Here is a 26,032-nt window from a genome sequence, read left to right as displayed (position 1 = left end):
GAAAAACTACACATCACATACAACAATTTAACAACTGGTCCTTTAATTTATAGATAAAATTTAAGCAATTTAAAACTTTTGTATTTTAATTTTACTTTTATTCCACTGTTTTCCTGTACAAAATCAACTAAAGACAAAAAATAATACAACCCATTGTGTAGAAATGAACATCTTAATGTTTTAATTATATCATTTCATATTATACGAAATATCTGGAATATCTGGAGATATAAAACTTTATTTGCATTTTTCATTATTCATTTGCCTACAAACCCGTTTTTGGTGGTTACGAAAATAAGATTGTATCCGGCGAATATTGCTGATATTAGCTCTATATTAAACGAATTTAAAGTGTGTCTTCGAATCTATACGATAGTAATTACTATATAAAATGACATTGAAATGATGAAACTCGATTACTTTATTTCTATGTACCGACAATTGAGATAATGAATATAAAAACTTGGCTTCTAAATATAATTTTATTAATTTACGACATAAAAGAAATAATAATCATACATAGAATAGCCAGGCGATAATCTACATACGGCATTTATAGTCCAAAATTTTGCCAAACCTTACTACAAACACATGGCATTAAAACCAAAAAATCTACAATTTCTATTTTGAGTTTTATTTTCTTTGCTCTGTGGCGAAAGTTTATATATTTTCCAATATATTTTCAAATGATTAATTATGTTTATTTTCGTTATATACATTACGTGTTTAAATGTATGTATGAATTTATACGATTGTACAATCTATATATATATATATATATATATATATACTTATTAAATTATGTTTTATGGTTGTTTTACGACTGTCGATTCGGAACTTCTTCGAAAATCGCTCACAAAAAATAATGGTACTAAATGATAAATTTCTAATACAGCTTATTTGTTTGGTTTGGTACCCATATGTATAGTACATTGCAATCAGAAGTTAACTCACTCTTACTCTTACTACTCGTATTAACTTAGTTATTAACACAAAAATGGTATATTATAATTATAATATTTTATTACGATTCACGTGAACACGAAGACAACCACTCAAATTCAACAAATGCTATTCTGTAATTTTTGTCTGAAATTAAATTATTTTATATTGTTAATGTTTATTTTTATTCCCTTTACAGTATTATAAAATTTACGATTAGAATAATAGACCGAACATAGTTTCTTCGCAGAAAGTTACCTTTATGTTTGCCTTAAAAACAATAACGGTGCAAACCCGAGTTGTTATTAAAGCAGTGACGTATTCGGGATTTTAATACAGGGTGTCCCGAAAGTTTCCATACACACAAAGGTGAAATGTAACTTTATTCAGAAAACATTAAAATGTCAGCATTAAGATTTGTGTCGTTGTATTGACGGAGTAAGACAACGGAACACACGGGATAACTTCTAGCAGGACTTTATATGTGGAAACTGGATTCTGTTTAGGTGAAGAAAATGGAGAAAACCCAGAACACTGCATGGCGACCTGCCCACGAACCAATGGTTTTATTTATTCAGCCACTGCGGGGCTTGATTCGTGTCACTGTATGGAGACTTTTGAGAAACCCCGTAATATGGGTAACCTTATGATGATAACGTAATCTTTCATCAATCTGATAAAATCTTTATAGTTTTTTTAATATGTTTAAAGTACAATGACATAAATCTTAATAACATCACGCAAGAATTAAGCATCGTAAAATAATCTCACAAGAACTATTGCATATTTATGTTGACTTAATACTTGATTAAACTTTTAATCTTAAACCTTTTAATTAAAAATAAAACTCGCACTTTATATTTAATTGTTGCATTCAATAGTATATAACAGAAAAAAAATAATTACGAGGAACATTTTTTACAAAAACTTTATACAAATTGATTATAATTAGTTTCTAAAATTTATTACAATTATTAGTTCAAATCAGTTTAATGAAAATATGATCATAAATAACACATTTTAAATACATTATATTTACACTATTTTAGTATTTTCGTTAACATTTGTTTCGAAATATTTTCATACAAAAGCAAAAAGTTGTAAGGCATTTATAAACTTGTTTACATATATAAATTATACAAAGAATTATTAATTCTTTATAACAAGTCGCTTGGAAGAATTGTCAAAGAAAGTAACTTTTACTGACATTTTTTAGCAAAAAATAAGAATATCTACGTGAAAGAAAGGATGGTAATAAAATGATAAAATCTATAGAATCAGATTCTCTGTTTAGTTTAAATAACATTGATCCGCCCCTATCGGTATTCTATAAGAGCCGGCTCTTATAGAATACGAGCAATCAGGGGCGGATCTAGGTTTTTTCGGGGCCTAGGGCTTATTGAGGCCCAATGGGGCCCCATTTTTTGTTGATACAAATAATAAAATTAATATAACAATAATGATAATTTACAGTAACTATTTTTTTACTATACGATAAGTGCTCGTTGTTAATAAAAAAGTATTAAAAATTTATGATAATAATTCAATTTTTGTGGACCCTTGACACTTGGGGTCCAGGTCTTAAGCAGGTCTACTATCTACAGTCTCTGTAGATCCGTCCCTACGAACAATTACTTATTGTAATATTGTCACAATGCCGGGCTCCTTTTGTTTCTCAAATTGACTTTATATAGGAAAATAATGGAATAAAAATATAATTAAAATTAAATTCATTTAATTAATTAAAATATCTACAACCGCGAGGCACATAATAGTAAGGGCTTATCACACCAATGATAATGGGCACATACGCTCAGGAATTAAAGTAAAAACATTTAATAAAAACAAAATACGGGTGTACAATAAAAATGACTACATAAGTATGGAGCCGAAAAACCCAAAAGGCATTTCGGAATATTTTCTATTAGAAAATAATCCCTCATCAGTAGGTAATAACTAAAAGTTTTTAGTATACTTAAAAAATTATACAAGGTAAAACATAAACTTAAAACTATGCCTAAATCCATACAATATAAAGATGAAAACGCCGTTATAACTGTATGAGCAGTAAGCATTATCAATGTAGACAGGTGTAATAAATCTTCATAACGTTACAGCGTGGCGTGCCGTACAGGGTGCAAAAACAATAAGACATCAGAGTTGCAGGTGTTGTCGTCTTAACGTTTTTGCAAATATAGTTTATAGTATACAACTATCGAGTTTAGTTTTAGGGTACGCTATAAAGTATTAATAATTGCTCAACGTGAATGATAGGCTAATTGGTGTCTGCACGGGGCAAATGAGACACTCGCCCCTTCCTGGAATCGAGTAAAGATTCCACAAATTTTAATTGTAGAAGTGATTCAGATATAGGCCCTATAACCTATCCTCGAACCTGAGAGTCTTTCATGCGATCTTGTAGTGTTATTTTATAATCTACTTGTGAAAAAGCCCAAACAACTAAATAATTAAATAAACATTTATTGATGTAATGAGTTGTCTCCAAGCTCTTCCTTCGTGGGAAATTTTCCTGTGGATGCATCATAATAGACCTGTTTATTAGAAAGATAAAAAGTAAAGATGCTAAAAAGAATTTTATATAATTTACCAATAAAAATTTTTCATAAATTTATTATAAATAAAACTTAAAACAAGCACGAGTTATTAAAACCCTTAACAGTACTTGTAAAGCTGTAAAAGAGGACTAGAAATTAAATCATAAAAATCACGAACAAGAGATTTTTTAAAGTTTACCCCATGTAAGATTCAAACGCAAACCTCGCGCTATTGTAAACTTTATAAACGAGTAAAAATCTAATAAAAATATGTGATTATAATTAAAATGACAATTGGGGATAACAAAATAACGTATGCAATGATAATCATATATTTTTAACAACTCCTTTCCATCACTATGTGTCATGCGTACTTTACGTCATCCGACTGCTCTTCACCAACTACATTAACGCTATTTATCACAGAAATATTTCTACAAAACGTTGAGCTTTGTTTACATAAAGTAGCATCTTTGATAAACTCTACGTTAAAGACAGGTAAGTGTAATATTTAAGTAATTTGAAATAGAATTTTATTACTTTCACATTGAAACCAAAGATAATATTTTAAACAACTTCTTCTTTTGTTACTTTTTATAAGAAGAAAATGGATGAGGATAATAAAACGAAGCATATTAAAAGACCGAACGCTCAACAGAGACACGCATATTTAGAAAATTTATTAAAAAATACCGTTATGACAGGCCTTCCTCAAATCGCCACAGAACATAATTTGAAAAGGAAAGTGTTCAAGATATTAGTCTTCTTTGCCTGCTTATTTGGATTCGTCTACCAGCTAACTGAATTTCTAATGTTGTATTTCACTTATCCAACAACTTTAGAGGTATTAGTAAAATTCACGGAGGACGAACTGCTTCCAAAGCCGGTAATCACTACGTGCGACGTGAATGGGTGAGCGATGCGTTTTAATAATAATAATGACAATTCCCTGTTATTTTAATAAGTAAAAGTATACGTAGAATTATTGATAAGGACAGAAATAAACTTATTTATCTTATAATTCTTCCAATTATAGAATACGACGTTCTGCCTTCTGTAAAGATTTCCCTAGTCACTGCGAGAAACCAAAAAATGTCAGTCTGTTTTGTACTAAAAACAGTCAGTTTTGTGAGAAAGAAAATTTCACTGACGACGACTTGATGGTAAGTTTTGCAGTAAATTGGATTTACACTTATAAATGACTGCTTTAAGGTTACTTTTTCCGTCAAATATAAAAAATGTCGCGAGAATTATATCAATTGTAGTTCAAAAATATATATCTAGTAGCTTCTAATAAAAATCTAACATTTGGTTTTTAACGAGCGACCGTCGCAGCGTGTCGAAGTGCTGCGAAGGTTAAATAGAAAAATTAATTTTCTAGTTATTTAATCAAAATTATGTTTTCTTTAAAAAAATAAATAATAATTCATCTAATTATATTAGAATAATTCTAATATTCGTTTATCGAAATTCGAGTCCCTCCCTTTTCATTTAATAATTAGTATGCCACATGCATTTATTGATTAAACTCTTTTTCATTAAAGTTTTTATGACGTGTCCATATTTGGGGAATTCGCGACTGTTTTATTATAAATAATCTTTTCTAGAAAAAACAATTAATTATAAGTATGAAAGCTTTAAATAGAAAAAATAAATAAATATGTTCTACTTGTATCATTATTTCATTTCATTTTTACAATTTTACGATATTTTAACTTATTAAGTAATTATTATGGTACGATAAGTTTAAAATTTCATAATTTGTAAAGTTTTAAATTATTAACCATTTACCGAAGGGGAATTTATTAGCGAATGCTTAATTAAAGCGGCGGAAGTATTATGTCCAGCACGAAAAAAAAAAAAAAAATTTAAAAGTGCAAGTTTAAGTCGAAATACTGTAGTTAGCGGAGTTGACGAAATAGCCGATAATTTGAGAAATCGGCACAATTCGACAATATCAACATTTCGAGCCTACTCTATTGCAATTGACGAAAGTACAGATATTCGAAATATCGGTCAGCTGGCCGTTTTTATTCGCGGATGCGATGTTAATTTAAAAATAAGTGAAGAACTTTTGGAAATCATTCCTACGCATAATACAACCACCGGAGCTGATATTTTTGATGCACTTATGGAAGTTTTGAAGAAGTATAAGTTACCGTTGGAAAAGTTGGTTTGTCTCGCTGTTAATAATTTTCTTGGAAACGAAAAATTACGAATGCGCTGAATTAAAAGATGGACAATGGATAAAGGACCTGGCTTTCTCAGTTGATATTACGAGTCATCTTAATCAACTTAATCTTAAAGGAAAAAATATATATAGGTATAAGTAAGAATAGAAACACTCCAATAAAATATATAAATATACATTTCTGTATACTAATATTTCCAGAAGATTAAAAAACCAAGAGTAAGGCATCTGGTATCTGTAATAAATTTGCAATTAATTAATATTTACCGTACAAATAATTCTGGGTTAGTACATAATATAATATCATATTACTTTTAAGTCTTCATCCTCTTTAAGATTCCAACCACATACAAATGGTTCACAGCATGAAGGTACAAACAGTGTCAAATGTATAGTGTATTCGTGTTTTTTAAAATCATATCGTCGCTTTTTAACGAAGAACTGTTTGTATCTTCGTGCTGTGAACCATTTGTATGTGGTTGGAATCTTAAAGAGGATGAAGACTTAAATCTGACCCAAAATTATTTGTGTGGTCATTATTGTTTGAAAGTGAATTAATTCTTGGACTTTTTAATTCACGTAAATAAATTTGCAAGTTTTCTGATTAAAATTTTAAAATTACCTTTTATAGTTTCCAACTCCTTTTGCGTATTCTGATATGGATTACAATCGTACAATTATTGAAGATTATGGAACTATGGCAGAAGATATTTTATATATTTATAAGTAAATATTATATTTTAAATGTGTTAATTAGTAAATAAATGATCTTTAAACTTATTTTTAATTGTTGGGCCACATTTAGAAATTTTACGAGACGTGTTTTTTATGCGAATGAATTATGGAAAGTAAGAAGTTGTTACTCGATCGACTTAAATCTTATCGATCCGAACATAACTGAAGACTATTTTCCTGCATTGAAAATGTACTGTAAGTATTTATTAAATATATTTTCTCGTTTATTCTAACGTTCTGTTGATATTATAAGATTTATTTTATAATTTTTATTCAACTAATTTGTGAAATTATAGTCGAAACTTAAACGTTTCATTTGTTTTATGCTGTGTGCAGTTGCGGTATATAATACTTCTAATAATTAATTCTGGTTAAGTTAAAGTAATAAAAATATCAGAATAATATGTACAGTATATATATTTATTTATTTGTTATTAGAAGTGGAATTAAAACCAAAATTAAAACTGAAATTCATCGTTTCTTTAACAGCAAATACCAAAACAGTCGGTGACGTTGTGATAACGTTTAATTCCAAAGAATTATTTCGACCAACAGTTCCAGTTGGTGCTAAAATATCAATTCACTCGAAGGATCAGATAGTAAATCCTTTCGTTGATGGTTTTCTTGTTAAGCCAGGAAACCGTTACATTATACAATTGAAAGTGGTATGCCAGGTTTTCGTATTTTTTAAATATTCAATTTATATATATTTAAACTTTAATTAAATTTAAATAAAACCCAGATAGAAGAAAACCTACTTACCAATCCTTATAGCACAAATTGCTCTTATTACGAGCGATCTAAAGAAAAATCTTTTGATGAATTATATACACGTCAGGTAAATATTAATTTTTTTATATTATATAAATACAGTAGAACCTCGCTTAACGAGCATAATTCGTACCAGAATTTTACTCGTAATGCGAAATGCTCGTTAAGCAAAACAATTATTCCCATGTAAGTTAATGTAAAATACGATAATTCCTTTCAGCCTTCCATGCCGAAAAAAATACTCAATTTTGTGTATAACATTTATTCAACAAAAATTATACAATATACTGTGTTAAATTTAATACGAGATGGCAGCATACCTGCCTACTTGTAGTAAAATTAATTAATTTCTAATATTTAAGTATAGGTTTTACATAGTCCCAGAATTTGGCATGTCATTTGGCGTGTTTATTATATAACGGGCTATGGTTGTTGACGTTTATATGTTATAGTGTGAACACAAGTTTGGAAAAATGTTTGATCACAAGCGACACTAAGATGCTAGCGGAACGAGTGCTAAATACAGACTGATGGGACTTTCTCTCTTCTCGTCACTAGTTACGCCAGCCATTTTTTACAATTTGTTTTGTTCGTTATGCGAATTACTCGTTATAAAATATGCTCGTTAAGCGATGTTCTACTCTGTTTTATAAATATTAATATCGGTCAAGAATTGTCCCCCGCAAGATTTCTACATTTTTGGACTCAGGAGTCAGTCCTTGAAACGTTTATAAATGCAAAAAATCCAGGGGTTTTTTCTGCATATATGGATGTTAATGTATGTGGATGGGTGAAGCAGGAATTTGTTCACCCTATTTGAAGCTTAATAACTCCTGTGCTTTTCGTTCGAAAATTTCTGAAATTTTGCAGCGATATTCGTATATTTACGCAATTAAATTGGGCGGTCGAAGGTCGATGGGGGTGGGTAGATAAAGAGAGTCGTATGTTGTATCTCGAGTAAGATCAAACTTAATGACAAATTTACTCGTTCCTAGCATTTATAATTGTTTATAAAATCTATTCCCGTCCTCAAAATTAAGCTTTTTGCTATTTCGTTATAGTTACAAATATAAGACATTTAGTAAAATATTATAACAGATGGCGCCATACGCAGTTTTAAACGTTGCCGGAAAAGTTACGAAACTAGTTTCTATAATATTTAATAACTTATTATATTAATAAAATATTAATACGAAACAAACGTTTAGAAATTTTTCATTATTTTTTATTCTCAAAATAACTTGTGCGAAAAATTATATTTAATCGTTATTAATCATTAATTTTTGTAATTATTACAGAAATTCCTTTAATGTGACTTCGGTTGTCATAAGCAGGACTGTTTAAAATTGATTTAGTCTTTGAGCAATTTATATTTATATTTAATAATAATTATGTGTAACCTTTATAATAACACCATACATTTATAATTTCTTCTATTTACTTATAGCGCTGCATACTCAATTGTCAGAAGGAGAAATGGTTGGAAATTTGTGGATGCATCTCGGGAGACTATCCTTTCGAAACGGATGGAATATTTTGTTCAGAACGTAATTAAAAATGTTTAAGTTGCTAAATTTGAAAAAAAATTGATTAATTATGTTTATTTTGATGTTTAAAATTATAATCCTACTCTAATTTAAAAAGCTACTAAGAAACTTTAAGAATATTTACTTCATATATACTGTCCCTGGGTTTAGCAAATACTATATGGAGTAAATATCTGTTGAGACGAGAGAGTTTTTTGTTCGCTTCTCTGGCAATTATTCAAATAATCAATACACAATTTCCTTTTTTAAAAAACCAATCCGGTTTTCGTTTGTTTTTATTACATTCAGAATTATAGCAGGAGCTCTGAATCGAAGGCCTAGCGGTCCACTGCCCACCCATTGTTTTCCTGTTAAAACTAATACTTAAAATGTAAAGAAAAAACATAAATTGATAATTTTTATCACCAATTCTTTCAACTGTGTATAATAAGGACAAATATCGGAAATAACCAAGGAAATTAAGCGGCAAATTTAAATGGTTATTTTTACTCAATAATTAAAATAATTCGTCACTAAAATTAATAACTGCAAATTTTTGCAAACTTTAATAATTATATATTAATAATTAATTAATTTAAAGGAACTGGAAAGTCTATATGAGCAAGAGTCTACATGCAGCTCTGGTCTAAATGTTTTCTACATCCTTTCAACTACTGAAACAAACATACTAAGACAAATAGTATATAAAAATGCAAGAGTTTACACAACAATATTGTTATTGCATAAATCTTTTTCAATCTCATAGACAAGTTAATGTGTATTTATGAAACACTACTCGTTGGACCATCCTTTTTGTACTGTACAAAGGAGTCGAAATCCAATTCAAGGTACCCGATTTGCTACATTTGGAGATAATAATGGTACTCCGTATTATCTTCCATTAAGAAACAGATGACTTTCAAGACAATAGTACGATCTTTAATAACATGTTGATCAGGTACATGATTTTAATATATTTACAAGCACTAACACTCATCAAAATGAGAATTGTTACTGTACATATTTCCTTGAGCCTCAGCTTGTCAATTTTTTTTCCAAATGAAAATATTTAGACGGACTGCAAGCCAGATCTCTATATTTGTGTGAGATAAGCTAGGGCCAGGGTTCAATCCCTACTGACCACTTACCGGCACGGACTGGTTAAACCCGATCTCCGGGTCGTCGGATGGCTTAGGAGGGCAAGTAGTGGAGAGGGGAGGTCGCGAGTAAGTCGATATGTGACTCGGTTTCCGGTGAATAGACAGGTTAAAATAAAGACAATATCAGTTTAATATATATATATATATATATATGGGAAAAATAGTCAGGTGATCGACTGTTTGGATGGCGAATCTGCAGGTGTCAGGTGAAGGGTTACCGTTGCTGACGTTATGACGTCGTCCATTTACAGCTGTCATGTCCATATTTGGTTCGAGGCCTGCACGCTTCCGTCTATTTAGACGTCGACAATCGACGTTCTCCTCCTTTAACACTGCGTTGTTTATCGTTTAGACTCGGATGTTATATTTCTCAGCCAGTTGTTGATAGTACAGGTGATATCCCCACTGCCCACTGTCTAAGGATAGTTTAAATGTTAGCTAAGAAGATCGAGAGATCGTCGGATCTTTCGTCTTATGAGGATTGCTGACACCAGTTAAGAATAACGCGTCTTAACTCGCGATTCTACCCATGGGCAGTTTAACGTCCGAGTGGCGACGTCTAAATTCTAATTGGAGGGGTAAATCCAGTGGCGGAGGGGTCGTGTTGATTCGGGAGATGAAGGCTCAGACAAATCCCTTTTATAAACTAAACTACTCTATTCATTAGGATATACAGGATGAATTATACAAGGTATGATACATATTTAAGGCGTACAATAAACTAATACAGAACTTATAACAAAGGTACAGTACATATTGGCTAACGCCTGGGTTACGGCTGCCGACAGAGAGAGCTTACATAAGAAAATATACTACCTGGCGATACCCTTACCTTCTCTTCTTATGACGTTACATATAGTCTAATGAGGCGGGCTGTCGCTGGCGGCTAGGAACCTTGGATCTGAAACCACGGCATGGTTCTTAGGATGATTAAAGCAGCCCCGAGTGAAGAAGACTTTACCCTTATATACACAATAGGACAGCCAATCGGATTGCCTCCTATGTGACCATATTCTGACCATTTATCAATTTAGCACAACTTCAACATCGGATCCGTTGGATCAAAGGAGATGTAACAGATGCCGAAGTAGATAAAAATCTGCCTTTCCTACTTTCCGACAATTATAAATTTATTGAATTCTCTATTAAATTTTACTTTTAAATATAAAAAGAATTATAAATTTACTTTCCCCTAGATTTGGCTTTTCACAGAGTATGCTATTTTACTTTTTTATTTCATTTCATTTTATAAAATGAAATAAAAAAGTAAAATAGCATACTCTGTGAGAAGCATTCAAACATTTCATGTCAGTGAGTGAATAAATCGAACTAATGTAACTCTACAAAATTAATAGAATTCTTACAATTGAATAACAATTATGTTAAGAATATTGCATTTATGTTTCAAACTTGATTTCCGGACTTTAATTCTGAATGCCAATATATATAATTTTATTTATATCTTTAGTAAATAATAATTTTTATTAAATAAATATTAATTAATTTATTTTTTTAAATATAATTATTTATTATTTCTATTTTCAGAGACATATATGTGCTTAGTCAATTTAAATACCGATCATTGTTTTCATAAATGCCAAATTGCATGCCAGTGAGTAAAAATTTTAGTGTTAGAGAATAAACATAAAATGTAATTGTATCGTAATTTAAATTTTCGAAATATATTTAACATGTATTTAGTTACTTTTTTAGTTACTTCAATTTTTTTCGGTTCTTTTATTAACATTTTTATTTTCTATAAATTTTTATGCTAAATATTTGTCTCGTGCGTAGCTAATTAACACAACTTACCTGTCTGAAGGCTGCTTTTAGAAACACTTTAAATACATATATACTAACAGATACTATATACTAATATATACTAACATTAACTTTCCCACCTGGTAATTGGAAAAGCCCAACAGCCACAATATTTTTAGCACAGCGAGCTGCACACAGTACCGGCAGATTATCCTACTGAAAAGAAAGTGTGGATGAACAATTTTCTCTCTGTGGTCTCATGATAAATTTGTGCCAATTGTATAGGGAGAAGTTAAGAAAAGAAACTTCCGTCAAAAGCCATTCTTCAAACTCACAATGCTCTTGGCCATCCCTCTGACTTGTCTCTGAAATACCTGCTGGTACCGATGCTCCCGTCATTTTCTTGCAGTGCAAAATGCAAGAACTAGACACGTGCAGTATCGATGTAAAAGCACGTCATCGACAAATATCTTCATTAAAACAAGTAAAAATTCGTGACATTTTTCCAACTGACTACGCTGAATAGAACATGTATTTTAATTGTGCCGTTTACATTTTAACTTATTTTACTGTTTACAAATACATGTTTCTTGTTTGTTTTTTTTCAAATACATGTGTACAGACAGTAAACATGGAACATTAAATTTACTAAACAATTAAACTTACGTTTTTTCGTTGTCAGTAATCCTTACTAATCTTACGCTCTTACTAATCCGGCATTCATCTGTGCAACGAATCTGGCCAGATTAGCAAGAGTCTACTGTATTTTTGTTATCACGAGAATATACAATAAAACATGTGTAAATCGGAATGGCATGTTATTCGGTTTTGCATGTGTCCGTTTTATTCACGTTCTATTTGGACAGGTTTCACTGTATCATTTTATATTTTACGCAATAAGTAAATACATGTATATTAAAATTATTTTTCAAATTTGTGTATAATATATCCGCAGTAATGATTAAAATGTGACAAATTTTCAGAGCCACTGTTTTCGAATATGAAGTAGACGATGCCCCTATCGAATTTTACGATGTAAGTCTAAGAATGAATATTTTTTTGCATAATTTGTTCAGATTATTTCACGAACGCCAATTGTTTGTGATTGTTTCAGTTTTACGTTCCTTTGGAAATACCCGATGAAGATACGAATGAAAATTATAGGTATAATATAATACATTATCAATATATATATTGAAATATATATATACCCAAACTTTATATATTAAGTTTCGTTCTTCGTTTAGCAGAAAACAACAGCAAGTAGCTGTAATGAATTTCTTCTTTAAAAGGCCAGAATTATTAATATATAAATACAAACCAAAATTTCAGGTAATAAAATAGGATAATTTATGTAATTAAAATTATATATATAGTTTACATATACAGATTAATTCAAAAATCACACAAATTTAAAACTTTCGAACCTAAACATAAGCTGTTATCATAGAAATACTCAGAACGATATTGGAAATTTTATCTCCAAACATTTCATGCTAAATTTAGTTGTAATTACTATCAGCAGCTGGTGATGTTTGCAGTAAGATCATGACATTATCGCACTTTCGACCGGGCAGTATAGCCTGTAGCTTAGGCCTAATAACAAACCATCACTTACAATACATTACTAAGGTGATAAAAAGAGGAATATACAGAAGCAGAAATGAGCTGCAAAAGGAACTTGATAAGCCCATTTCGTTTGCATAAGATTCCCTAGTGCTAGAAGTTGCAACTACAATTCGCGTAGTATGTTAGGCATGGAATTTTTTGAAGTACTGTACATTCTGTAAAAGCTGTATTTGTTAAACTATTGTTGGGATAAGACAACGCTACACAAAGCTGATATGTCAAAGAAAGATGCCTTCCGGGAAGAGTTTTTACGAGAAACTTGTGCCAGTTTCTCGTAAAAACTCCAACACTGTGTCCAACACTTAAATAGATGCCTATTTTCGAACACGTGAAGAAAACCCGAATAATTACATTGCCGGTCCATTTATCAGACAGGATTTTGCTTGTAATTACAAGCCGGTTCGTGTCTGACAAATGGACTGGCCACGTGGTTTCAGTAGCTACGTCTGACCAATGTACTGGCTACATAGCCAGCCACCTGAAATTACTAGTGGTTTTTATCTATTAAGCCACTGATGGGCCTGAATTTCGGGTTATTCTATATTTTATTTTACAGTTTTCTTAATTTGGGGTTTAAAAGTTAAATTGGGTTTTATGAATTTCCTTTACATTAATCTCATTAATACTTCACATAAAATCATTTTAAAAATATTTTGTAATAATGTTTAAGCATCTTTAGCATTTATATAACATTTAATGTGTTTAAATTAAAGTTAATAATTTTTAATACAAAATGTATAGAAATAAGGATATATTTATTTTATATTACTTACTGCATGTCAATAAAATGATTAAATAATATTATCTGTTATATTTTTCAGTCAATAGAATTATTCGGTTACGTTGGTGGATACATTGGAATGTGGCTTGGAATATCATTGATTGCCATCTTCGATTTCTTAGAAGTGATCACTGTTTATATTTATCATATAATTACGAGAGATATTCCTAGTATAGAAAATTATTAAAGGTACTATATCTAAATTAGAAACACATAAATTACAAGACTCATATACGCCATTAGTTGATATTAAATGCTACGTCTTATACAAGCTTGAAAAATTTCTTTTCAACCTTCAAAAAACAAAAAGTATTTATTAATGTGGAAAAGCTGTCAAGGGCTTTTGCAAGACATTCTCGGCATTCCTATAGGAGGTTGAGGACGTCAATACTCATCAAGAATAAATTAATTCAATATTACAGTTTTGATTATAAGATTAAAAATGCAGACCAATTCATTAGAAACCTTTAAAAACTCAATACTAACAGCCGAATATTAAGCCTAGACATTAAAAATATATATCCATCTATACATAAAAATTTTATGATTGATACATTAACAAATTTAAACTGTGATAATTGGGCAATTGAAATGGTTCAATTTGTTTTAAATAATATTTATTTTACTTGTAATGAAAAACATTTTAGACAATCCGACGGTATCTTTATGGGTTCATGTATAGGCCCTAACTGAATTATGTATCATAAAAATACCTTGAACAAACTAAAAAAATAGAACACATTTATAAAAGTTTTCAACTAAACGACTATCAAAATAAGATACTAGAAAACTTGTTTACCAACACCAACCCTACTACAACCCAATAAAATATAGTACCAACCCAAATGGCTTATAAAAAAACTTAGTATAGTATTAAATAGTATTCGAAAAAATAAAAAAAAACTATTGAAACACATAATATAACTCTATCCCCAATATTTACTAATAATATTTAAAAGTTACTAATAACTAAAGAAAATATTATTCAAAATATTGATATAATGCAACAAAATAACGTTATATATACATATCCTGCAGTTGCCAATCGGATTACCAATACATAGGTGAAACTGGAAACCCGCTCCACCTCTCCAGAAGGCCCCCTTCTTGTGAAGTTATTCTGCCTTCCCATATAGATACAACTGCATTCTGTAGATGCAACCGTGAACGTAAGGATGATCCGAACTCTACTCGCCTCTACCTTATGTAACATTAAATACTTAGTTTACTCTTTTAATATTTTAAACACCACCACCTCGTATTTTCTACCCATCTCCAGGTAATAACAATCTATACCATTTTATAACGTAACAATCTTAAACTTTACTTTATAACTGTTTTACGTATCCTTCTTTATTTTATCTTATACAGCAACACTTGTGAACACTCTACCCAGTCAATTACCCAATATTTTCTTTAATGTCAATTTGTAACCAATAATCAACGTTAGTTATTAAAAATAATTTTAAATATTATATATATTATCACGTGTGATGTAATACTTGTCTGTCTTCCTTTTGTAAAGTACAAGGGCTGAAGAGGGGTCATTAAGACCCGAAATGCATTTCCTCCATCAATGAAGCCTGTATCAACCTTTCCTTGTATGATATGCTACTGAAAAAAAGCATTTAGTTCTTTAAAGTCCGCATAAATTAAACTATTGATCACATACGGCAATTTAGTATTGTAACTATTTCTTATAGAAGAGCAAAAATAAATTGTGATATTTAGAACTGTATAAAGTATTTTTTAATGTGGAAAAGCTGGCAAGGGATTTTCAAGACATTCTCGGCATTCAAATAGGAGGTTAAGAACATCAAGACTGTGATAATTTTCAGTTATGTAATAATATAATATTTAATTAAATTTCTCTTTTTAAGCCATTATTATTGTCTAGAAAACATAAGAGTGGATCAAAGTTATAATTATGTATGGCGAAGAAGGATATCTTCAGGTATAAAAAAAAGTCGCAATTCACATGTGGACCAACGATGGATTGGTTGATATCAATTAAGGTAAACCGGCTACTCGCTCAATTTTTTGTTCAACCCGATATTTGACTGTATATATGCAAATTAAAACCACTAGGCTTATATTTAACTATGTTCTTCATTAATTATTTGTTACGAGCGTGGATTCGAGAATATTGTTTTTAATAATTATTTTTTGTAATGTTTTATCTCTTATGCCCACCCCATCTACAGCGCTAACCATGTAAATACGCGACTTAGACATATCAATAACTAATATCCACGTTTTGTTCTATATCTAACTTTATATAATACTGCTCACTTCTATAACGAGTGTTTGTATCTGTATAAATTATTTATATAAAGCGGTCACTAATCGCGTACTTTGTAAATGTTAAACCATTAGGTCTGGTACCCCCTTTGGTACCCACTCGCCTACACGCGCAAACTTGTCATGCTTGTTTTTATACTGTATCACTACATATTTCATCTTGTAATTGTATTTTTACTTGTTCAACAAATGCGATGCAGACGTCCAGTGATCCCACACTTCCCTTCAATCTTTTCCTATTTTTCCCCTCCCTACTTACTATCACTTCCTCTTTTAATTTCAATTTCATCACTTCTAATTTCTTCGAGGTAAAGTTTGTGAACATACAGACAACCTCTCTACTCTTTCAATGTAATGCAATGGAATGTAGTGCAGGTTTCTGGTGAGAGCCTTACCAGGTATTTTAATTTAGTTTAGCCCTGGTAGTTTAATTTAAAATATATGCTGTCCACCTCGGATCAGTAGTGACTTACTCCTAAACATCATACTTTCCCTAACAGCAGTTTAGTGCCATAGTGCGCAGTTTTAGGTCTACAATTCTTTCAAATCGCATTTAAATATATAAGCTATTGGACCCTCTCACGAAATTAGCAATGTATTATCACGAAATAGCCAGGTGTATGCAACATAAGCAAAAAATTCCTAGAAAACTAACACATAAATATAATCGCATTAGCAGTGTACTTCCTCTTTTGTTTTGTCTAACGCATAGCTTAACAGATCTAAAATGAAGTTTCTAATTACAACAAAGTAGACAAAAGAGGGGTTACTAGATTTGAAGTCTATTCTTTTTTCGGTTCGAAGAATCATCATTATATCGAAATTTTTATTCATCTTTACACGGACACGAACCACGAAAATATTTTATTTTTGAATACATATTGCTGTTAACATGAATGTACAGTACATGCAATGAATGATCGGCGATAATCCGTCTCTTCAGCGATAGACAGCGCAAAAATCACGAAATTCGGTAAAAAATCCAAACGAACACTTTCGCGAAAGATTTTTATATTCGGATAACGAACACCTCACGGAACAAACACAAGAAGAAGCGACGTAAAATAATGAGTACTGGTTAATCTTCCCTTGTCTTCGGGCAACAATTCGAAACTTTTCGGAGCGCGGGAGACGTCGACATCGACGCTCATCCCGGTGTATACTGATCGATAGTATTCATCCGAATTTTGAAACTCTCCGTTGTAATTCCAGCCTTTTATTTTTCTGACAGAAACAAGTTTTTATAGTATTCGCGAGACTGTTAAGTTTTGCGTGGGTTTTTCTTTTCGAAAGGTGAGTGTATAATAGCAAAGGTAGAGTGGGCAGATGTCTGATGTTGCTGGCAGTATGGCTCGAACAGGTCTCCCACAGGCCGCAGTTCAATCTTATCTAAGAAAGATACAGTATAATCAAGGCGACTGAAGCAGCTAAAGGAGTAACAAAAATCACATCTGAGAAATAAAGAACATCGAAGAGCTCATAATGGAACCTGAAACTGATCTGACGACAAAAGAATGCCAAGAACCAAGAACTCTTGAATGAAGAACACCAAGAAACTCGGCGAGATATTTTTCTTCTGAAAAAGAAGGTTAATGCCGACATCTACTACTAAAGATCTTTTGAAGGAGTGGGAGGATGTCAGAACAAAGGTCATAGAATGGCATCCGAACCAGGTTGAGGTTAATAAGCTTGAGAATCTCTACAATTACAATGCTATTAAATACTTCGGAAAATTCCTGAAGAAGAGAAAAAAGCAATCGACATTAAACAGATTCTTTAATCCCACAAACAGAAAAAACATGACTAAAAAAATGCAAGACTGTGTATATATGTATTTTTATTATTACATATAAATAAACGTAGTAAGAATGTATATATGTTTTATTTTTTGGAGTTTCAAATTCCCATAAAAACCTGTGGTAAATCGATAATCGGTTAACGAACAATTCGGATAGCGAACAAAGTCTTGAGACAGATTACGTTCGTTAACCGATCACCCACTGCATATGCTCTCCACCTCAAATTACTAGTGGCTTGCCCTGTACATCAAACTTTTCCTTTAACAAAACAGGTAATCAATCTAACACCTTACAGAGGAAAAGTTTGAATCGAAAAAACGCACGTGAGAATGTGAAGAGGGGCTATTAATTTATTTACCAGTAATTAAAGTAATATTCGAATCCGATTCTAATACCCCCGGGAAAAGGGGGCGAACAAAAGAACAAACGGGAAAAGGATGACAAAGTGGGAAAAACCCACACACATCCTATTTCTCGCGATTTCTTAACGGATAAAACGATCAAGTATCTCTCCGATTGAACAATTATTACTAAGGTTGTAACCTAATACCGGACCTTAGTCACTACCGGCAATTAATTCCGTTTGTTTGACAGCTGTTATCACAATTATACAGTAAGATGAGTAACAATACCGGATAGAAGGGGTCAATAATTCATCGAAACATCCGATTTCTGACAGCTCGTATCAACAAAACCTAGACCCAGTTCAAACTTAGAACGCATTAAACCAAAGTCACGAGTCAGTTCTCACGCGAGACAAGTATAAAAAGGGCTTGAAGACGAACATCGAGGCGATCGTCCAAAGGAAGCCTCCTGACCGATAATCTGTTTCGGACCTCTGCTCCACTCTCCTACCTAAGGACCTATCGGATCTTGATTGCCGCATTATAGAGATATTTACTTGAAAACTGGTGTAAACTCTCTCTCGGATATAATAGTTTATAAGTTAGACTAGAATTAACGATCCAAGTGGAGACGCGGATTAGGTGGTACCGCCTAAAACGCGACGACACTCCTGTTGACGCCGCGTTATTTAACGTCGCACTAATAGAATTTATAATTAACTATCCTGTATAGTATCTTTCGCTTTTTGTATGCTCTTATAATTTTTATTCTTTAAATATGTTATACTACGTTCGCACACAATCCTCGACTAACTTCGATCTCGATTTACCTACAATCTGGATTGTGACTGTCGCTATTCAAACGTCGTGCCGTTCGCACAGGTAACTCGCTTGAGAATAACCCGGCTATTGTAAGCGATGATAAAACTGGCATAACTACTCGGTAAGTCACAAACACCAACACACAAAATGGAAGTTTTGATTAGAAATAAATACTTTTTCTTGCCATATATCTAATAATAGACAGATTTCATCGTCTCTCCCAACATCTTTTTTATTTCTTTGCCGATAGCCGGACACGTGTTCTGTAGCCATCTTGTATTTTCTTGCGCGCGTGGGATTGTGGGATCTCTCTTATGACTGGATCTAGTTTCAAGAACTCTCTCCAGTCAATCGCGATTGAACGTCGTTTCAGTCGAGATTGAAACGGTCGAGAGTGTTCGCACCAAGGCATAGTCGCTGACCTTGGTCACAATCTAGATTGAAATGCTCGGTGCGAACGGGGTATTACCGTTGTGTCTAACTGAGTGTCATCTTTGGGTATTGCCGACACCGTATCAATGACCTCGCTAACCCTCCCACTCGCCTACACCTTACGCCATCCATTCACACGAGGCCGGTAAGAAGGGCCCGAGCTCATCGCTCTGCCCCCCGCGGTTCACACGTAACTTCCGCTTTGCACTGGTGGTTCGTATATAGTTAATCAGGGCCTCCTGCCACTAAGCTTTCTACAATTGTTCCTGACTTTTAAGTATCTAACTCCGTTCACGAGATTAAGGAAGGACGGAGAGACGATCGACAGTGGGAATTTATAGGTCTACAATTTTTTCAAATTGCCGCCCAATTATTTTCCAATACCTACAATAATACGAATGAGTTTTAATGACTAAAAAATGAAATGATAAAAACATTTGTGGTCGTTATGATAAGTTTGGTTTTGAGGCATATTAATAGCCAATAGAAAATTCCCTTCATTTTAATGGAATTGCTTGATTCTTACGTGGATTATGATTTCGGTAGCGATGTCATTTACTGATTTCTTCATCATCTTCTTTGCATATTCCACACGCCATGCCTATACTTACGCAATATCCATAACAATCACCGACAATGGACACCATTGCAAGCGAGAGGTTTTGCAGCTTCTGTTTCGAAAACAACTGCAAGAATAAAAAAGAAGAATTTTCATTATTTCTTTTATTGTTATGTCCCTATTTTCCCCCATATAAAAACATAGCTAATAAATTAAGTAAGGATATAAACGTCATCCTCAAAATTATTGTTTTAGGTGCTAATTCGTGTTTATTACATTATTTGAGATAGTTAAAACTTATTGAATTTGTGTGCTATTTAAGAAACGTTGTACAAAATTTTCAAAAGTGTGAACTATTTCTTGCAAAGTTTCCAATAATTTCTGCCATCCTTTACTTAAATAGTCGCATGGACTGTAATATTCTAACCTAAACACGTCATCCTTTCTTATCTCTCCTGGCAAAAATGGCGAAGATAAAATTACATTTAATATCAAAATGTTGGCATTTAATATAGCTATATACAAAGTTTGCGTATACTTGAAGGCTATTATTACTTTCCTATTATAGTTGAAGTCAATTATCTAATTTACGAATTTCCTAAATAATAACCATTGTTAGACTAACGTACATATAAATTCGAAAAAATCAACTTACGGTGAAAAATAATGGCTCTCAGTCCAAGAAGAAGACTCATCTTCACATTCATGTCGATTCTCAAATGTAATATCTAAATAAAAAATACGTATTAAATACAATAATAATTATATCTTTTAACATATAGGATTGTTCTATGTTTGCGTGTTTGTTATTTTTATATTTTATTGGGTCCATATTACGTTGATAGTATATGGGCCACACGGAAATAGTGTAATAAATAAACGAGCGATTATTTACTGCGACATCGCCACAATACCGGGCTACTCTTTTCGGCAAAATGCTCTAGATGTCAGTAGCGTCTTGCCCCTGTACAGTACATCATACTTTTGCTGTTAACAATAGAGCCATACCAATCATCTATGTAACTTCGTTCTGGAAAACATTTTTGAATTGAAATCACACGAATTCCGATCTAAACCGGAAGTTCGTTTATAGTTAATCGGGGCTACCAGCTCCTAAGCTCGACTTTCATCTCCACTTCCATCTATCTATCTCGGTTATCGAGATCAAGGAAGGACAGGGCCAGACAGCACCCGTGGGAATTTATAGTTCTATAATTTGAAAATTGAACTCCAAAACATTCTGTATTTGTGAGTAATTAAACTAACTTACTTGAACCAACAAATAGTACATACCGAACTGGAGACTGGAAGAATGCACGTCTATTTATATTCGTTGAAAGATATCTTTAACAACTGCAACCAATGAAAAATTAACAATTGTGCTTACAAATATGCTAAGCGTATTTCTTTAATAATCCATAGAAACAGACGTTTGGAACTTACAAATAAATGTTTAACATTTAACGAAAATATTTTCATAAAGAAGATAAACTGATAATCTCTTTTAAATCTAAAGAAATAATTTAGGCTTATTTAAACGTGGAAATAAACTTCTAGATTTAAATTTAAAAACTTATAAATTACAAAATGTTAACGAGTCATGCTATTAAAATAAATCCGATTAAACGACAAATGATGATGAACAATTGCCTGGGCGAGCGCAGGCTTCCGAAATTATTCTTTCGGTTTTAACCACAGAACACTGAAGCCGTGTATTCGTGCCACGTGAAGTTTCCGAGGTTTTTTTTTTTTAAGTTTGTAACATCTAAACAGAGGAAAGTCTTCCCGGAAAGCATCCCCTCTTCGGCAGGTCGCCCACTTGTCACCTTGCCGTATGCAAATAAATCAAACCTAGAATCTGTATTACGTCAACATTCTAACAATAAAACACTTGTAAAATACTTTAATCGTCATATTTGTAAATACGGTCGTCACCTCAGTCACTTCGTTTTCTTGTGGGACAGTTTATTATTTAATATAATAGTTTCTATGTAAAGTATTAATTAAACAATTCTAATGCGTACGGTACATTACAAAGCGATAACTACTCGAAGAATTAGGAAAGTAACCCGAATGAAACAATTAAATAAGAATTTATGGTCCCAAAAATTAACTACGGGAGAGAAAAATTCTGTCTACGAATTAAAAAGTGGAAAAGGAATAGACGAGCAATAATGCAAACATAATGATAAAAGGGAAACACCTGTAGGGAACAAACGCGTGACGTCAAAGGTATTGCTGGAAGCTGTTGTTTTCGAGTCTGCCACGTGAAAAATTTCGAATTTTAAAAGCATTAAGTATCCAACTTTCTATTTAATGCGTTTTGAGAGTATTATAAAATTATTTATGACAGAAAAATAACTCAAACAACACCAAGCAAATTTTTGATAATAAAATACTCTTTTTACTAATTTTAAAACGATTGTAATTATTTATCATTAATATAATTACCCCCAACTTAGAATAAATACGGGAAAATTTTCAGATTGTAAAATTCTACGCTTTTTTACAGTCATCCAAGGAAGTATCTCCTCCTCCGCGAATCACCCACTTGTCACGTTGTCGTATACAAATGAAAATATTTAGAAATTTTATCCAGTACGAATGGGGTTTAAATTTCTAACGACGGTGACATCGAACTAGTTGATAAGTCATATTATGATCAAATCGAATATTTAACGGGTTCCGTGTAGTTGTTCAAGCTATTGGGATAACGTTTTCAATTTTTGTTTGAGTTTTAAATAATTTCTACGTTAGATTTTGATGATTTTGGTGTCGAAATGCTCAGCGGAACCCTGGCGTGTCACCTATCTAGTATATCATTAATAACTAGAAGAAAAATTCCAGTTAGTGTTATAAAACGAAAATGCTTTTAAACATTTGATCGCTGTTTGAAATTGTTATTTCTATTTTTAAAATGTTATTTATGTATTTATCGACGACGATAAGGTCTATCCTCAGAAAAGGCTTGGAAAGAACTCCAGCAACGAGTTTCTTTCCCGGCAACGACCTTTAAAATTGTGTGTGGCACATCTGTTAAGAAATTAGTATGTTATTTAAAGATATATGATACATTTTTAAAACTTTCTATATTTCTAATTATTATAAAATGGCAAAAAGCTTAAATTTGAGGATAAAAATTAGTTTTATAAAAAAATTGTAAATGATTATAACGAATAAAACCGTCATACGAAAGTCCGATCCTACTGGAGATATAACACACGATCCCACCTTTATTTTTCTACCCGGTAAATCTTTAACCGTCAGAATTTAATAGTATCGATCCTTCAATACAAAAACCTCCCCGCAAAATTTCAGAAATTTTCGACGAAAGCACAATTATTATTAACACTCAAACGGGGTGAACAAAATCGTGCTACACACGTACAGTACATACACATCCATACATACAGAAAAACGCCAGATTTATTTTGCATTTCTCGACGTTTCAACATCCTCCCCGAGTCCAAAAATGTAAAATTCCTGGAGTCATTTTTTTGACTCATCCTCACACTTTCCCTCTATTATATATAACAAGGGTAAAGTAAAAGTAATGGTCTCTGAATAATATTTATATTAAGATTGTGAATATTTATAGTTATGCTTCTACCTATTTACAAATACAGTATATAAACTTTTATAAAATAGATATTAATTAATTTACAAATAATTATAATTAAAATTTAATTTTAATTTTACATACGATATTATAAGATACCAGTAAATGTTGTATCCAACATCTCAGGGTAAAAAAAAATCACTCCAAGTAAAAATTTGTGACAATTTAGACGACGGTAAAAATCATAAATAATTTTATAATAATTTCAAAACGCACGTTGGATAATTAATGCTTTTAAAATCCCAAATTTCTCACGTGGCAGACTCGAAAACAACAGCTTCCGGCAATAGCTTTGACATGTGTTTGTTACCTACAGGTGTTTCCCTTTTATCATTATGTTGCATTATTGTTCGTCTATTCCTTTTCAACTTTTTAATTCGTAGACAAAATTTTTCTCTCCCGTAGTTAATTTTTGGGACCATAAACTCTTATTCAATTGTTTCATTCGGGTTACTTTCCTAATTCTTCGTACTTTCTACACTTTTGTATAGTATATGTAGCGTGACGCTATACGAAAAAAGAAGAAATGGCACGCGAGTACGATATCTTATTCCTTCTCATTCTCGGTCATCCCTTCGCGGTTTTCGCCTCTTTCTTTCCGATCAAGGACTCTTGGCCTGGTCAAATTACTTTTTATTTTGAGGAAATGTACAGTAAAACTTGGTTGTGCTTCACATATTTATGCGTATTCCGATGATTTTAAATATTTATTCTAGATCTCTTTGAAATTAATAAATTTGGCTTAGGTCAATATTTTAAAGGATATTGTCTCTCCTATAAGCTAGTAGTGAAAAAATGAAAATACAAGTGTCTAGAAGCCAGTCAAAAGACCTGACGGCACAACCTCCAGTCAGCAGAAAGCAGTAGAGGTACTGCTCCTATCGCTTTTTCCGAGCATGAGTTGTCAGATGACATAAAAAAACCAATTTTTATATACATATTACTGTTAACATGAATGTACATGCAAGGAATGATCGACGATAATCCGTCTCTTCAGCGACAGAGAAGAGCAAAAATCGCAAAATTCGCTGAAAATTCCTAACGTTTTACTTTCAATTTTGTACAATAAAATTGTCAGAATTTTAAATTATAATGTCATTTGCATTTTAAAACATTCCCGTAAATAAAAAATAATATGCAATATTTATTAAGTTATACATTAACATTTTGGAAATGTTTTTTTGTATAAAGCTAATAGTATATGATGCTATATTACATATAACATCACTTTCTATTAGCAATCATATTAGAGAAAATAATCGTAATTATAAAACGCAATTATGTAATCAATTGAATCAATTATTAAAAGATATTTAAAATATAGAAATTTATAAACATTGATTTATTTTCCAGAAATTTTGTATATTATAAAATGATACAATTAAAACATTCGGATATTTATTTCTATACACCGAGTTGTTTCATTCGTGTTTCAAATTGATTTTTTTATTTTTTATTTATTTTATTTTCAAAAAGACACCGTGGCCAGGTAGGCCTTTTTTAAGCATCTTAGAACAAAATTAACAAATAAAACAAAAAGAGGGTTAGTTAAACAATAAACGAAACACGAGCTGAAAAAAAATTTATAATTTTTTTCAAGTCCATTTAGATTAATTAATAACAATGACTAAAGCTTTTTTACATTGTTTTTTTAATTTTGTAGCTTGATATCTTTCTTAAATTATTACCCAAACTATTCCAATAGGAAATCATTTGGAAGATCGGTGCAGATTTCCCCACCTCAAGCTTAACGATTGGAAGATTATATTCACAGATCCTGCGAGTATCCCGTGTTAATGATTTTCGACCATCATTTATGTTATTTCCGAAACAGCTGTTGTCTTTGTTACCTTTTATGTATTTATAAATCTCTGACAAAACTTTTTTCATATAAATTTCACATATCTTATCAATATTGTCGGTGCGGTAGAATTATGACACCGATTCCCTTATAATGTAGATTGTGAATTGAACGCATGTAACGATTTTGTACCCCCTGAAGTTTAGGTGTTCAAAGTTGACTTTTTTGCTTCTATTGGCAAAACAGAGAAGTTTTGTCTTGTTTTTATTAATTACCAACCTATTATTTTCCATATAATTGTTTA

The 26,032-nt window shown here is 31.7% G+C and overlaps 1 protein-coding gene and 1 long non-coding RNA gene across 2 annotated transcripts; one reads left to right on the top strand and one right to left on the bottom strand.

Annotated features, from left to right (window-relative positions):
* The first annotated feature begins 4,116 nt into the window (after positions 1 to 4,116).
* LOC136979626 (degenerin unc-8-like) lies at positions 4,117 to 14,250 on the top strand. Its single transcript, XM_067275650.1, has 12 exons — positions 4,117 to 4,409; positions 4,534 to 4,660; positions 6,320 to 6,414; positions 6,494 to 6,618; positions 6,913 to 7,088; positions 7,166 to 7,261; positions 8,642 to 8,741; positions 11,426 to 11,492; positions 12,625 to 12,676; positions 12,756 to 12,805; positions 12,892 to 12,973; positions 14,092 to 14,250. Exons 1-12 carry the CDS (start codon positions 4,195 to 4,197, stop codon positions 14,236 to 14,238), a joined length of 1,332 nt encoding a protein of 443 aa, XP_067131751.1. The 5' UTR covers positions 4,117 to 4,194; the 3' UTR covers positions 14,239 to 14,250.
* Positions 14,251 to 20,373: 6,123 nt separating this feature from the next.
* On the bottom strand, positions 20,374 to 21,653 carry LOC136979639 (uncharacterized). The gene is made up of 3 exons (XR_010881417.1): positions 21,579 to 21,653; positions 20,964 to 21,036; positions 20,374 to 20,435 (listed from the first exon to the last, which is right to left on the bottom strand). It is a non-coding gene; the product is annotated as an uncharacterized lncRNA (long non-coding RNA).
* Positions 21,654 to 26,032: the final 4,379 nt, after the last annotated feature.

The sequence above is a fragment of the Centruroides vittatus genome, unplaced genomic scaffold, assembly GCF_030686945.1.
Source record: "Centruroides vittatus isolate TY-2023 unplaced genomic scaffold, ASM3068694v2 contig_630, whole genome shotgun sequence".
In the NCBI taxonomy this organism is placed as follows: domain Eukaryota; kingdom Metazoa; phylum Arthropoda; class Arachnida; order Scorpiones; family Buthidae; genus Centruroides; species Centruroides vittatus.
This window is presented reverse-complemented; position numbering and strand designations above follow the sequence as displayed.